A 16,632-nucleotide genomic window follows, 5' to 3' on the forward strand; every position below is an offset into this window, starting at 1 on the left:
TCCACTGACTGGCTGTAGTAATCCCCTAATTATGGTGACAACTAAAGCCTGGCATGTATTTCTATTTTTTTTTTAAGATTTTATTTATTTATTTGACAGACAGAGATCACAAGTAGGCAGAGACGCAGGCAGAGAGAGAGAGGAAGGGTAGCAGGGTCCCTGCTGAGCAGACAACCCGATGTGGGACTCGATCCCAGGACCCTGAGATCATGACCTGAGCTGAAGGCAGCTGCTTAACCCACTGAGCCACCCAGGCGCCCCTGGCATGTATTTCTAAAAAGTGACTCAACATTATATTTCCAAACATCCTCTAGAGAATAGGTCTTTCACTACTGACAATCCTAGAGTAAGCAAAGAAAAATGAGGGAAAGGAGAATATATTTTAACCTGGGGAAAATTTGCTTTGTTCAACAATTCTCTTGTCTCAGCAAATAAGCAAAATGAAAGGTATTTAACAAAGTTAAAATGTTAACAGAACATTGTTATTTTTGAAATATTTTATCTTGTTTCTTTTAGGTTTGATGTATTTTGTTAGCCTATTTCTCAAGTCTGTAGATAATGTTGAGACTATTTTTAAATTTAGTTTTGAAAACAGATTTGATATTTTTAATATGGAGATTGTTGACAGTGGATAGTGGTGGAAAGCATGTGATGAAACGGAAAATTTTTCTAACATTTTTCTTACTCTATTAATAATCACATATTTTTAGTAGATTGTATATGCAGTGTGTTTTTGTTTTTGTCTTTATTTTTTCCTTGAATTACTACCTTCAGTGTTCTACCTTTGAAATAATTACTTAGGTGACTTTCTGCACCTCTAACAATACAGGCTAGGTTCATCAAGGGCAGGGGTGGGCACTTTTGTAATAAGATCATGAACAGAGTTTCCTACTCAGTAACTAATCCTATCAAAGTAAGCCTTCATTAATCTTCCATCATTGAAATGCAGGCTCTAGTTGCAGGGAAAGATTGTAATTTCTGGCTCCTTTCCATTTGCTGTGGGTCACAGAACTCTGAATATTGAGCACTGTCGTAGCTTGAATAGTTAGGAATACTGTGCACTGATGTGATGCTTAGCTTATATATGTCACGGTAGTTATGTGATTTCCATATAAATAGGGTGAGTAATGTGTATTTGGCAAAATTGGGGACAGGGTGATTTTTATCATTTTTGTCTTGGTGTATATTTCTGCTTCTGAAAATATATGTGGACTTTGAAATGAGAACATGAAAGTGTTTCTTCATTCTTAAGGAAACTACTTTCTAAAATGCTATGACTAGCATTCAGCTTGCAAATTATGAAAAGTTGTCAGGTGGCCATTAATGTTAAGGGCTGTATCTCAGTACTACATGTGCCTTTTGAACCTACTGTCACTGCTAAAGATAAAGCTAACAAATTCAGTTATAAGCAAGTATACTGGCAAAACCATGGTCATTTAACTGCAGTCTTAATGGATGCTATCCTACTACTGATTTTCTCCTTCCTTTTCAAAATGTATATTCATCTGAATTTGTACTAACAGCGTGAAAGGATTGTTCAAAGATATTTATATATTTATTTGTTTATTTCATTTGTTTGTTCTTTCATTTATTCCTGGTCTTTATGTTGTTAATGCTACAGAAAGAAATTTTAGATTTTAATCTAAAGAGACTACTGGTAATGAGCTTTTTAGATTTTATCAAGATATGGTTATAGGATAAATTAGAAAAGTGTACTTTATTTAGGATCTCCCATTACAGGCATCCCCACTGACCTGTTCTAGTCCATCTAGACAAAATGTTCTAGTCCAGCCAGACAAAATCTGGCTACTGCTATGAAGTCCTCAGTATTAGTGCTAATCCCATTCTAATTGACTTTGGATTCGTTAAGGCCCCTGAATACAAATGGCTTATTGAGCCACTTTTCTCCCAAGAGAGTTTTATTACCTTTCAGAAATGGCTCTCATCTTAGAAATCAAAGACTTATTAATTTTACAGGATATGGTAAAGTAACATTTTGGTAACTTCTTGCTAAGAACACATATACACAAGTTAAATACACAGCAAGTTTCTCTTAGTAAATCCTCACTTGAATCTCCCCCAGTCTGTTGCCAATCCATTGTATCTTTCTACTGGTTGAGAGACAAGTGAAAGGAAGTATGGCATAGTGTGGTGGTTTTCAAACTTTTTGATCTTGAGACCTCTTAGGGAACAAGGATACCAAAGAGTTTTGTTTATGTGGGTTATATCTACCAATATTTACTAAAACATTTAAAAAATATTTATATATTAATTTGTTTTAAAATGACAGCAAAGCCACTGCATGTTAACCACAATAATGTATTTTTCTGAAAAATAATTGCTTTCAAAAATAAATAAATAAATAAATAAATAATGGAGAAGTGGTGTTATTTTATATTTTTGCAGTCTCTGTTTAATAGAAGAAAGCTAGATTCTCATATCTGCTTCTGAATTCAGTCTGTTGTGAATCATTGTTTTGGTTGAAGTGTATGAAGAAAATTAGGACTTATACACACATGTAATTGGCAAAGGACTTTTTCAGACAGTGGTAGTTTCTTAAAGCCTAGTTGCAAGGTAAAATCTAAAACCATACCAATGAACTTTTCATACTCTGTTTCATTCAAATTGATCAGTGTATCTTGCACTTTGGCTTTTACCCACACATAATTTTGTAATGTCATGTGTTGGTCATTTAAAATATTGGTTCACTGCATTATGCGATCTAACTATTAAACATTTCATTATACAATACTTTTTAAAAATCACATTCATTAATATGACCATTGATCTCATCCAAAAAATCATTAAGTATTGGAAAGCTGCCAAGCTCACAGTAGCAGAAACAGGTTTTCTAAAATTTTAATATTCACCTGACTGCTAGAATTTTTTCTTGAAATGACGGGCTCACTTCATTCATTTTTGAGGAATTGTTGCTTAATAAGAAAGCCTGGAAAAAATAATTGTTTATATGTCATGCTTGCAAGGAAAAAAAATGTATTCTTGGGGGGATAAAAAAGCACCTGCCTTAACTCACATCTCAGATGATTGCCCAAGTGCTTTTTCTGAAAACAATCTTTATAATTCAACATAATATGTGTTTTAGGCATACTTCCCATTTTGTCTCATGAAGCATTTAAAAAGGTACTTAATAAAATCACTAATTTTAATATTTTCACAAGAATCTGTTACACATTAGTGCCATAACCTTGATTTTTAATAAGGTACCATCAGTTTTATCCACCAGTGGCTTTGCAAAGAATAAGAAATACCTTAGTATTATCGTGAAAACAGCTTTGAGTATGTGTACCCCTAAAGGGTCTTCAAGATCCCCAGAAGTCTGTGACCACAACTTGAGAAAACTGGTATAGAGAGAAAGCATTCTGACACTGGCATCAAATGGGCCAGGGTTCTAATCCTGACTCTTCAAATTACTAGCTGAATACTTGTTAGTTTTTTTATTCATAGTCCTATTACTATTAATGTTGATTATAATAACTCTTACCTCAAAGGATCATTGTGATGATTAAATGAGATAATACATATAAACTGTTCTTGTTCTACTTATTGTTAAAGTCTGATTACATACTAATTCTTTGGTTATATTAATATGATTTACATTTAGAAAAGCATGTTATTACAAATTGTACTGTATATATTATTTTGCTATGTCAGTTAAAGAATAAATACTTTGCCAAAGGCAGCATGGTATTAATAAGAATAAAGACTTTCTTGCTCGCCTTACTTGGAGAGATTGCCACTCATCACTTTGAATTTTAACCGTTTTTATTTGCTTGATTTTTTTTTATTTGCTTGAGTTTTAAGATGTTTTTCTATCTCCCAGAAAGTGCTACATAACAGGCCTTATAGTCTTTTACTTAAGCTAAATTAATTTTGTTTGAAAAATTTAAAAAGTTTTTAGTACTGAGATAATTGGAAAGGCACTCTGGAATTGAAAAGTATCTAATCCTTCCCTGAAATAATACTGTAGATCTCAGAACCATTAAATTCTCCAACTGATTTTATTACTAATTTCTACTTTGTAGTTTTTCAATTCAATATTTTAAGTCAAGTAAAAATAGAGAAAGAAATGATTATACAGTTACTTATTTTTTAATTTGATTTTCTTTTTTTTAGAATTAGGGAAATAATTACTTGCAAAAGATGTAATATAACCTTTTGTGTACAAGAGAAAGAAAATCATTTACCATCTGAGTCCAATGGACATTTTTAATTGTTTTTATATGTTTAAGTCATTTTGTAGTAATTTGTAGAAGTAGAATAAAGACATAGCAGAAAATTATTAAAATTTCAGTAAGAATATGAACATAGCAACTCAAAATTTTAGTCTATATATTCCTTATTTTGAAAGTGTATATTTGTGAAGTGTGCTATGTGATTTGAACTTACTGCTTATGCATGAATCTAGAAGATAACCTATCTTGTAAAGAGTGGTTCTAGATTTCAAATAGAGCTCCAATTGATTGTAGCTAATTCCTGGTTCTTCTTGTACCTGCATGTCTAAAGCACTGTTATCTAAACAAAACATTAATAAACCTTATAACTTTATTGGAGAACAGCTCTCCATGTAGTTTCATTTTAGATGAATAAATACAAATTAGATAAATAAATATAATTTTTTTTCTTTCTAATTATCTGTTTCCTTCCAGTTGTTTTGTAAACACACCTACCTTTAGCATTTATCCACTTAAGTTGCATGAAACTTTGGTGTAGAAATATTTTAAAAATTAAAGCTTTCTCTCTAAGGAACTGGTTACTCCATTTAAATGAAAGATTAAAATTAAACAACTTTGTTAATTATGTAATGATATATAATTTAAAATGGTATAAATTTTAAATGATGTAAAAATAGTATATATGAGTATACAGAATATAATGGGGCACCTGAGTGGCTCAGTGGGTTAGGCCTCTGCCTTCAGCTCAGGTCATGATATCAGGGTCCTGGGATGGAGTCCCGCATTGGGCTCTCTGCTCAGCAGGGAGCTCGTGTCCCTCTCTCTCTGCCTGAGTCTCTGCCCACTTGTTATCTCTCTCTTTCAAATAAATAAATAAAATCTTAAAAAAAAAAAAAAGAGTATACAAGAGTATATAATTAAGAGTGTACACAATTAAGAGTATTATATATATTATAATTAATATATGATTAATATGTATATTAAGAGTATATGTATAAGAGTATATAAACTTATTATACATAATAAATTATGTAGGAAAAAAGCCCTATAACCCAACTTATTTTTATCTTCTCTACTATCCTTGTGTAGTAAAGAACAATAGACTGGCAGTTAGAAGGCCTGGAGTCTGGGGCACCTGGGTGGCTCAGTGGGTTAAAGCCTCTGCCTTCGGCTCAGGTCATGATCCCACGGTCCTGGGGTCGAGCCTCACATCGGGCTCCCTGCTCAGCCAGGAGCAGTGCTTCCCCCTTTCACTGTCTGCCTGCCTACTTGTGATCTCTGTCTGTCAAAAAAATAAATAAAATCTTTAAAAAAAAAAAAAGAAGAAGAAGAAGAAGAAGTTCTGGAGTCTAGTGCCTGCTTTAAAAGTTATATACTTGTGATTTTGGCATAGTGACTCACTTGAGCCTCAGGTGACTGATTAGTAAATTAGAAAAAATAAATGATGTCCATCTTGACTAGCCACAGGACTCTTGCGAGCCTTAAATAAGTTGAAATTTATGAAAATTCTTTATAAAAAAATGGTGATGATGCAGTGTGAGCACGTGTTAGGGAAAGAAGATTTGGATTCTCAGGAAGTTATAAGTCTCAAACCAAACAAATTATCATAATAGTTAAAAATAAATAAGTAAACTTGCATTATCATTGAGGGAATCCACCCTTAATAACCTGTCAAAGAATGTCAGATGATTTGGATATAGGTAAAATTTTCTGATTATCAGAGAACAGGGAATACATATCCTAGAAACTTAAGTTTGACTTCAGACCCTAGCAAGGAGTCTAGATGGTATTGATTCAATAGCACCATATTCCATACTACTTTATTTTGTCTATCTTTTCATATATATGAACCAAGTGTTTACATTTCTTTGTATCTGCCACAATACATAGCACAGTTGTTTTCCTATATAAGAAGGCAGTAATACTGATTGCTTTATTTTAGAACAGTCTTTTGCTTAAAAGTCTTTTGCAAAAAGTCTTTTGCTTAAAGATTACTGGTTTACAAAAATATCAGAATGTACTTTTTTTCTATTTAAAATATCCTAAAGAGTTGCTCTGTGAATCATTCTGTTATCTTAATAGATTTATAATTTTCATCTCTGGATTATTATTCCATAAAGACAGTTATGAATGTGAAGGTGGGTTTTGTTCTTAGAAGGTGTAAGTATTTCTCCACAATTCAAAAAATAAAAGATGGGAGTACCGCTAAAGAAGGAGAGCTGTTTAGTACTGCTTTTGCTTTTACTATATATTTTTTTGTTGTTCATGTGAAATCCTTTCCCATTCCACTGAATTTCCTGTTCTACTGAATTTACCCTAATTTAGCATAAAGCATCATTGTTTCATCATTGAAGGAGATAATGGTCTTTTGAAAATGAGTGGCACAATAGAACAGTTAAGTCTTACAGAGCATTTTCTTGATTTTCAAATATTTTCTTTTGTAACAATCTTTGTTATATGATATGTAGCTAAAAGGATGATAATAAGTCAGACATAGACAGAATAAAGGATGGAGAATTTGTAAAGTAAAAGAAACAGAACTAATGTAAGGAAATTTGACATTTTTTTTTTTACTCAAAGTAGGTGTCATGGGACTGAGGAATGTTGATTCTGCAAGCCAGCAGGAGGGTAAATACTTTAGCCTTTTTAGGTTATGCTTCACCTTTATTGAGTCTATCCCAACCTGTAAAACATGTACAATTCCCGGTACTTAGGGTTCCCTTCTCCTTACCTTCCACTCCGGCACTCCGTATTCCAGAGTGTGTGTGAATCTTTTGTTAGATGGCTTCATGAGACCTCAGCCCTTTGGGTTCTTAAAATACATTTTTTATTACAAAAGTTTCTGGACTGTTATTAAGAATGATCATTGTAATTCCTATACTGATGTCTGATACATCCTCTGCCAGGTGTATTAGGTCCATTAGCTAATCTTCACAACTACCATAAAGCTTTAAAGAGATCGCTAAGTCTAAAGTATCAAGAAAATATGTGAGAGTCTCTGTCCCTGCCAAACAACACCACCACCAAAAACCTGTTAGTTTTTAAGCATTCTTTCGTGAGTGGATAGATATTTATTTCCCAAATGCAGAGAGTTATTATGAGGCATGACTAATGGTCAAAGTGTATTTTACAGAGGTAACTTAAATATAAACATACTTCTGACTTGAGGCAAACAGAAAATACCCAATATGTTCATTAGAAGGTTGATTAAGAAAGTCAACTAAAAGGATTGATTCCCTTTTAGGGGCGCCTGGGTGGCTCAGTGGGTTAAAGCCTCTGCCTTCAGCTCAGGTCATGATCCTAGGGTCCTGGGATCGAGCCCCGCATCAGGCTCTCTGCTTCCTCCTCTCTCTCTGCCTGCCTCTCTGCCTACTTGTGATCTCTGTCTGTCAAATAAATAAAATCTTTTTTAAAAAAAATTTTAAAAAGCATTCCCTTTTATAATAACAATTATATTACATACAAATGATAATGAAAATAACAATTTCATTGTTATTATTATTAATAGGGAGGAGAGACAATATGCAATATGTAAATAAATATACTTTTGACAAAAAGATTCATCCAGAGTTTATAAGAAATATTTCCTTTTTTTAGTCTTTTACATTCGTGTACATTTACAACTCTTTAGACCATAATTTTCTACTTTTTAAAATCAAGGCAGTGAGCTTCTGACCTTTGTTTTACCTATTGATATTTGTAATTTTGATATTACCAAACCATTTGGAAAGATGTCCTGAAATGCTAAATATCACTATTCTTTCTTGATGTAGCTAGGGGGCAGTATTTACTCAGCTGACTCTTAGTCGACTACCACTAGGCCAAACAGAGCAAAATAATTTAATGATCTGGAGGAAATAGCTAGAGCATGTATTTTTTTTTTCCCCCCATTGGGTTTCAGTTTCCATCCTTAAATCAGGAAAAGCAAATAATATCTCTAACCTAATAAAACTAATTTTATGTATTTTTAGTATTTGAAATGAAATATTTCATTATTTAATTGTTTTTTAAAATAAAATCTGAACTAGCCTAGTATTCAAAATTATGTTATACTGCTGTCTTTCTCATGTATTAGACTGTATTATGAAGATGTACCAATACCCTAAGAAATTACTTAAGATCAAGATGTCAGTTAAAATTTTAGAAGGAAGAAATAAAGAAAGAATAAATAACAGGTACTACCATTTCACAGAATATATTACCTATTTATTTACCTGGATTTAGTTGGTAAGAGGTGACTGGTGCTGGTGAGCACTTAGGAATTGTTATATATTAAAGAAATATTTTCAACTTGAATTTTTACTTTTCAAATATTATTAGAATATGCTTCATTTCACTTGTTTCTAATAACTCTTTATAATTGTTGTCAAAGTATAAGTATATAATTCAGAATTTTAAGTTTAGTGTTGTTTAAATACTTTCCACTATTTAATATGAAGGAGATATATCTATATATATATATATATATATATATATATATATATCTTACCCAAAGAAGATTTGCTAATTCTCTTATTATTTCATATTTATTGAAAACTTCTCAAGAAAGTATATAATCTCATATTTGGATCTTTTAATCTACCCCTTTCAGTTATCCTCATTATATATTTTATTCTTTCTTTCAACAAATATTTCAGTGCCATTTTCCTCGGCTGAAGGCATGTCAATGGAAAAAAAAAAATCTCTGTCCTCATTAAATTCATATTCTAGTGGGGGATAGACAATAAAAAAGATAAATATACTATCTGATATGTTGGGTAGTGGTAAGTACTATAGAGGAAAAAAAAACTAAAGCAGGGATATGAATGTGAAGTGCTCAGATGAAGAAGAAAGTGAATTTTTAAATAACAGAGACAAGGGAGTTGGGGGGAGGGGTTAAATAAGGGCTGGGGGTTAAGGAGTGCACTTGTGATGAACACCCAGTGGTGTATGGATGTCCTGAATCACTGTATTGTACACCAGAAACTAATATAAAACTGTAAACTGGAATTTAAAACTCGAGGAAGAGAGGGAGAAGAGAAAGAGGAGGTGGGGACAGAAAGAAGGAAGGGAGGGAGGAAGGAAGAACAGAAAAGGAGAAGGGAAGGGATGAGAAGGGAAGAGAGAAAGAAAAGAGAAAGGAAGGAAGTCAGGGAAAGCCTCATGAGAAAAGTGACTTTTACATAAATGCCTTAAGGAACTGAGTGAAAGAGCGATCAGCAGAAGCAACAGCAAGTGCTAAAGCCCTGAGGTATAAAGCATGTCAGGGATGTCGGAGAAACAGCCAGGAGACCAATGTGACAGGAGCTCGATGAATAAGAAGATGAGAGTCAAAGAGGACCAGGTTTTACATCCAACAAGATTGCATAGTTAAGACTTTTCCTTTTACAGTGGTGGAAAGCCACTGGATACTGTTGACCAGAGGAATGCCATGTTCTGATTTAGACGTTTTAACAAGATCATTCTGGCTGTTATGATAAAAAGAAACCCAAGGAGGAACAAAGATGGAATTGTAAAGGTTAGTCATGCGCTATTGTAATAATCTAGGCAAGAGTAGCTTGAATCAGGAAATGCATGGTAGGGGTGGTAAGCAATTTTTACATTCTGGATAAATTTTGAAGGTAGAGCCAGCAGGACTGCTCATGATAGATGTACAGTGTAGGAGAAAGAGAAGTCAAGAATGATTCCAGAATTTTTTACCTGAGCAATTAGAACAGAGTTGCTCTTCACTGAGATTTGGAGACTATGCTTGGAGGCACAGATTTTTGAAGTAGTCTCAGGAGTTCAGTTTGGGACATGTTATATGCATATCTGTTAGACACACAAATGGAAATGCCAAGCTGGCATTTAGACATGTGGGTTTGGAATTCAGGGTAGAGGTCTGGGATGGAGCTATAAAAATGGGAGAGTCCTCACACTATATAATCATTTGGAGAAAAATAGAAAAGAGGAAAAGTCCAAGGACTGAAAATAGGGCATGCTAATATTTAAGTCACAGGGATGAGGAAGATCCAGCAAAGGAGATAGAGCAACAGTCAAAGAGGTTAAGAAGAAAAGGAGATGAATGTGGTATCTTGGAAGTCAAATGGGAGAGGCAGGTTGAGAAAGGAAAAGTAGTTAACTGGCAGACCCTGATGATTGGTAAAAAGGAATGGAGAATGAGAATCGGCTATAGACTTAGCAATGTGGAAATCTTTTATGACAAAGATAAGAACAGTTTATATTCTGGTAGTGAGGTGGAGATAAGAACCTAAATGAAATGAATTGAGAGAATATGTAATGAACATCTATTGCCCTTAATGAACAGTACACTCCTTACAGGCTGGGGCTATGTTTTATTCACTGCTATTTCCTGTCAGGCAGAGAGTGAGTTCTCCCGTACTCTGTCTTCTATTAGCTATGACTCTGTTGTGTTTTCTAACTGGTTTCCTTAGGATTGATACAGAGGTCCTCAAACAGACAGTTTTGCCTCCCAGAGGATTTTTGGCAATGTCTGAAGACATTTTTGATGAAACTGGGCGAATATTACTGGCGTCTAGTGGGTGGAGGCTGGATTGCCGCAATAATCTGAAAATGCAAAGGACATTCCCAACCAAAAGTTATCTAACCTAAAATGTGAATAGTGGTGAAGTTAAGAAATTCTGGTTTATATTATAATTCTTTAACTTTCTGCAGTTTGCTTTCAAGTAATATTATATCACTTCAGAGATAGTATGTACTTCCATTTTCCCCTCCCAGTGTTTATGTTATAGTTGTCCTAAATTTTATTTCTACATATGTTATAAACCCCACAATAAATTACCATTTTTGCTTTAAAGAGTCAACTATTTTAAAGATTTCTTTTAAATAAAGTCTTACATTCAACCACAGACATATTTACAATTCCTATGTCTGTTCATTTTGTGTAGATCTAGATTTCCCTCTGGTATCATTTCCCTTCTGCCTGGAAGACTTCTTTGGCATTTCTGGCAGTAATGAACTTTTTCAGTTTGTGTGTGTGTGTGGAAGAGTCCTTATTTTACCTTTTGTCTTTGAAAGATATTTTTGCTGAGCATACAATTCTACATAGACAGATTTTTTTAATGCTTTAAAATGTTTATACTTTAAAAATGTTACGACACTGTCATTTGTTGGGCACTGACAAGAAAATATTTTTTGAGAAGAACCTTCTCATTGATACTCTTTTTATTTAATTTATTTTTTTTATTTTTTTATTTTTTATAAACATATATTTTTATCCCCAGGGGTACAGGTCTGTGAATCACCAGGTTTATACACTTCACAGCACTCACCAAAGCACATACCCTCCCCAATGTCCATAATCCCACCCCCTTCTCCCAAACACCCTCCCCCCAGCAACCCTCAGTTTGTTTTGTGAGATTAAGAGTCACTTATGGTTTGTCTCCCTCCCAATTCCGTCTTGTTTCATTTATTCTTCTCCTACCCACTTAAGCCCTCATGTTGCATCACCACTTCCTCATATCAGGGAGATCATATGATAGTTGTCTTTCTCTGCTTGACTTATTTCGCTAAGCATGATACGCTCTAGTTCCATCCATGTTGTCGCAAATGGCAAGATTTCATTTCTTTTGATGGCTGCATAGTATTCCATTGTGTATATATACCACATCTTCATGATCCATTCATCTGTTGATGGACATCTAGGTTCTTTCCATTGTTTGGCTATTGTGGACATTGCTGCCATAAACATTCGGGTGCACTGCCCCTTTGGATAACTACGTTTGTATATTTAGGGTAAATGTCTCATTAATACTCTTACATAATGTGCATGTGTGTTTGTGTGTGTTTTCTCTAGCTATGGTGTAAGATTTTTCTCTTTACCACTAATTTTGAGAAATTTGAATATGATGTGCCTTGATGTGGTTTTCTTCATGGTTCTTTTTGGGGGGATCTTGAGATTATTGGATCTATTAGTTAATAGTATTCATCAAATTTGAAAATGTTCAGCTATTGTTTCTTGAAAAATTTTTTTCTGTTCCCTCGTCTTTTCTCTCTATCTTTTCATATCTCATTACATATGTATTTAGCTGATTAAAGTGGCTCATTGATGCTTAGGGTGTTTTTTTCTTTTTCTTTTCTTTTTTTTTTTTTTTGGTTCTATTTTTCCTGACTTGGTTTCATTTTGGGTACTTCCTATTTTGAGGTTTTCAAGTTGACTAATTTTTTCATCTGCAGTGTCTGATCTGCTCTTAATCCCATCCAGTATGTATATTTTTATCTCAAACATCGTACTTTTCATCTCTGGAAGTTTGCTTTTTTTTTTTTTTTTTTATCTGCCATGTCTCTACTTAACATAAACATCCTTAACTTTTGAACATACGAAATACCGTTATAAAAAGTATCTTAACATCATTGCCTGGTATTATGAACATTTATATCAGTTCTGTGTGCGTTTTGATTGAATTATTCTTCTCCTCATTATGGATCACTTTTTTCTGCTACTTTTTACTATCAGTATTTATTTTTTAATAGGTTCCAGTCATTGTGAATTTTACCTTGTTGAATATTGGATATTTATATGTTCTTATAAATATTCTTGAGCTTTATTTGGGGATGTAGCTAACTAACATTTAAACAATTTGATCCTTTCAAAGCTTGCTTTTACAGTTTATTAAATAAGACCACAACAGCATAATTTGGGAGCATAATTTTGCTAATATTACTAAGGCAATATTCTCTTTTGAGTACTCTACCAAATTACTTGTTTATTACAGGTTTTTTGTTTGTTTAGTACTTTGTTTCTTTATTCTGACTGGTGGTAAGAGGAACTTTTCCTGGCTTTGTGTGAGCCTGGCAAGTTTTCCCTCTGATCTTTTGAAGTGATTCCTTCCCTACTTTGTGTAGATTCCTCATACAATGATACCCTCTTCCCTATGTGGGAAAACAGATTATTAGCATGTTGCTGAAGTAATTCACTTAAGATCCCTAATGGCAAATAATTGGTTTTGATCAGGGGGGTAGAGGTATTGTAATTTAATTTATGTCATGTCCTTTAAAGAAAGAAAAGATAAACAATAATGATGAAGCTAATATTTAAGTTTGTTGTATTTTGTTTTCTACAATCCATATTCTTTACAGTGAAGTCACTTACCTTAGTACTCTTCAGTTTTTCCTTTTATAATGTCACTTGAAAGAACTCTCTCTGTGTCAATGTATATAAATGATCTTGTGGAGAGCAATGAGTTTTACTCCACATACAGTACTTGGATTTTGATATAGTGTATAATTATACCTAGTATTCTTGACCAGCATTTTAATAGCATAAATATTCAGTCATGTGCTATGCAAAGATGTATGCAACTCTACTGATAAATTCATAATTGATAGGTGCTCAAAGAATATTTATTTAAACCCTATAGGTAGTACAGAAATCTTTGTCTAATGGTAGGCAGCATTCATACAGAAAGTAAAATAAAATTAGAATTTTTTCATATTTCTCTATAAATTATTACTGATTTTTGATACTATACTGACAAAGGAGATTTTACTCTATTTTTAGAAATTAGGAGTGATTTCTCACTTTCAAAATGTCAAGAAATTGAAAGTATGTGTATGTGTGTGTGTGTATTTATTTTCATCCTAGGCAGTAAACAGGAAAATAAATTTGTCACTCAGCTATAGACCCAAATTATTGACCCAAATTATTTCATTTCTAGATCTTATTACTTTTAGTTTGTTATGAAACTTCGTATTAATTTAGAGAGTGGTAATAGAAAGCATGTACTTCATAGCACCTTTTTATAAGACATTATGTACATTTTTCAAATACCATCTTTTCAATTCTCAAAAATACTAAGGGTAACTCCACACTGATAAGGACCATTAAAATCCTAGAAATGTTTTTGTACAATCTGAAAGTATACCCTTGGAATTGGCTTGCTAGTATTGTTTTGGGTTAGACATTGTCTTGAGTATTTTCTTTGATGAAATGAAGACATTCTGTGGGATAATCCTTGGCAGAAGTGTTGTCTGCAGCATTTGTAAGAGATAATACTATTTAAGAGAGTATTTATGGTAATAATTATGATGATCAACATTCACTCTTATTTTAATCAGTGGGGTAGGCCAAAGCATTGAATATTTTTTACCATTCAGCCTATTGATAATCATTGTAATTATATTTTATTTCTTTTTTGTCCATCCCTGGCACCCCTGTCCTCTTCCACCCATAGCTCTATGCTATCCCTTGGTTTCTCACCATGTTTACTCGTAAGTATCATTTTCCCTTTTCTTTCAATATCGTGTTAGTAAAAGGACAGTTCCATTTTTTTCCTGGTATATTATAGCTACAGTTTTATTAAAAGATATATTTATATAAGCATCCTTATGTAATTCTAATGTACAGTTGGGTAGGGAGAAATGTGAATTGTTTTGAGGGTAACAAAAAGAATATTGCAAAGGATGAGTGTTGCATAGTGATATATAGGATGCCTATCTTACATGTCATGACATCCATACAATCTCTGTCCTCTGTTGAAAAAGAAATTAACAATAGCAATAGTATTTATATAGAGTTTTGGGGAAGGCAACTTTTACAAACCAAATGAGACTCAATTTTTAGAGATCCTCTAGTAACTAATATTTTTGCTATTTCTAAACCTAGAATTCCTCTAGAAATTAAGCAGATTATGTGGATGTGTAATAGTTTAATCAATTGCAGGTATTAATATGGAGGACATTTTGCTTAAATGTGTACAAATGATATATGGAATACTATAGTTAGAGTAGATCTGTATGCATTAACCTGAAAAGATATCTGCACTATCGTTAAATGTAAAAAAACACAAAGTTGCAAAAAATGAGATAAACTTTTTATGGTTATTTAATAAAGCAGTCATTTAGAATGCATAATAAAAATGTAATAACACTCAATCTACAATAATACTAAATTTCATCTAGGTAAGTAAACTTGTGAAAATAGTATAACAAGAAAATTCTAGGAAGAAATATAATGAATGGAACAACTATACCAGGATCAATGGTGGAGGTTAGAAAATGTCATCTATTTGACCAATCTGATTATCAATTTTTAAAGATGCCTTAGGAAACAATAAATATTGTATAAAAAGAATTCTATAAACATTTTATGAAACCAAACCAAAAATAGCATTTATAAACATTTTATAAAAACAGTTTGGTACTATGTGTTCTTAAACAGTTTTGACCATAAGGCATTTGTCATATGTCTAGTAAAACAGCTTATTATTGTTTTAATTTCTGTTATTTTGGTTTTTTATTGTAATTTATAAATTTTTATTTTGTTGTATTACAGATGTATTTCCACTGCACAAGATTTTCCACCTCTGGGATACCCTACTCCTTGGGAATTCCTCTTTCCCATTCTGTATTGGAGTAGCAATTCTCCAGCAGCTACGGGACCGGCTTTTGGCTAATGGCTTTAATGAGTGCATTCTTCTCTTCTCTGATTTACCAGGTACAGAAATAAATAAATAGAATCACTCAATGAAATGTAATTATAAGATAGTGAGACAGTCTTAAAATAATTTGCAAAAATAATCATCCAAGCTTTCAAAATCTCTTCTTGAGCCCTGACTTCCTTCTCTGGATTCTGTCATCATATACAGCCACAACTGCTGTTCCAATATTGTAGGTGCACACACCCGGGTCATACTAGATGGTTGTGTTTACTTTTAAGTCAGTAATACCACCAAAAGGGTAAATGATCTGGGGACAGTAACGTATTTGCCTTCAATCTTAGGGCAGGCCTGTTTATCTTCAGCTGCTAGAGAGTCAATATGGGCTACTTGGTTAGGTGTTTGAGAATCTGTATTTTCACAAAGATGTAATCCACATGGAACTTTGCTCTCCCCTTCCATAGCTGCTTACTAACCATTTGACAGTTTGAGGAAAGGAAACACAGTGCCCTTGGGAGAGCACATAACACTCCTGGGAAATTCCATGACACATAGTGATATAAGGTTAAGCTATATATTATATTCACAAGCGAAGAGTTTGTAAACCTAGGTGTTAAATGCTAAGTATGGAAATAGGGAATTCAACTATGGCCTAAGCTTTGCTGCTGTGGTTGCAAAGATGAATATAATGTGATTACCTAGGATATAACAATCTGTGAAACTAAAAACTAAACTATATTTTTGTAGAAATGGAAACATTTTTCAGGTAGAAAAGTCTACTTTTTTCAAACATCATCTCATTGGCTCCAACCCTTCTGCTGCATTTATTGTTGTTCATACTTTTAGGCAGGCACAAGTGACTGCTGGTAATAAATACACTTAGAGTTATCCAAGAGATGAATTTGCCTAAATACAAAGAACAAAAGAAAGGAGAGCATGTGTTGTAATCAGCACCGGGTATTATATAAGACTGGTGAATCACTGACCTCTCCTTGAAACTAATAATACACTGTATGTGAATTAGTTGAATTTAAATTTTTAAAAAATGAGAAAAAAAATCCTCA

At 33.1% G+C, this 16,632-nt stretch overlaps 1 protein-coding gene and 1 long non-coding RNA gene across 3 annotated transcripts in view; one reads left to right on the forward strand and one right to left on the reverse strand.

The window, feature by feature from the left end:
• The window catches only part of TBCK (TBC1 domain containing kinase), a 211,745-nt gene that overhangs the window by 109,890 nt on the left and 85,223 nt on the right, over positions 1-16,632 (forward strand). For both annotated transcript variants that reach the window (XM_059171534.1, XM_059171529.1), the window contains exons 21-22: positions 14,366-14,402; positions 15,466-15,627. In XM_059171534.1, coding sequence (XP_059027517.1) covers positions 14,366-14,402; positions 15,466-15,627 — 199 coding nt within the window. The remainder of the gene's footprint in view (positions 1-14,365; positions 14,403-15,465; positions 15,628-16,632) is intronic.
• LOC131829607 (uncharacterized) overlaps positions 1-16,632 on the reverse strand; it is a 198,999-nt gene that overhangs the window by 89,717 nt on the left and 92,650 nt on the right. The window lies entirely within an intron of this gene.

This window comes from Mustela lutreola, chromosome 1 (genome assembly GCF_030435805.1).
Source record: "Mustela lutreola isolate mMusLut2 chromosome 1, mMusLut2.pri, whole genome shotgun sequence".
Lineage (NCBI taxonomy): Eukaryota > Metazoa > Chordata > Mammalia > Carnivora > Mustelidae > Mustela > Mustela lutreola.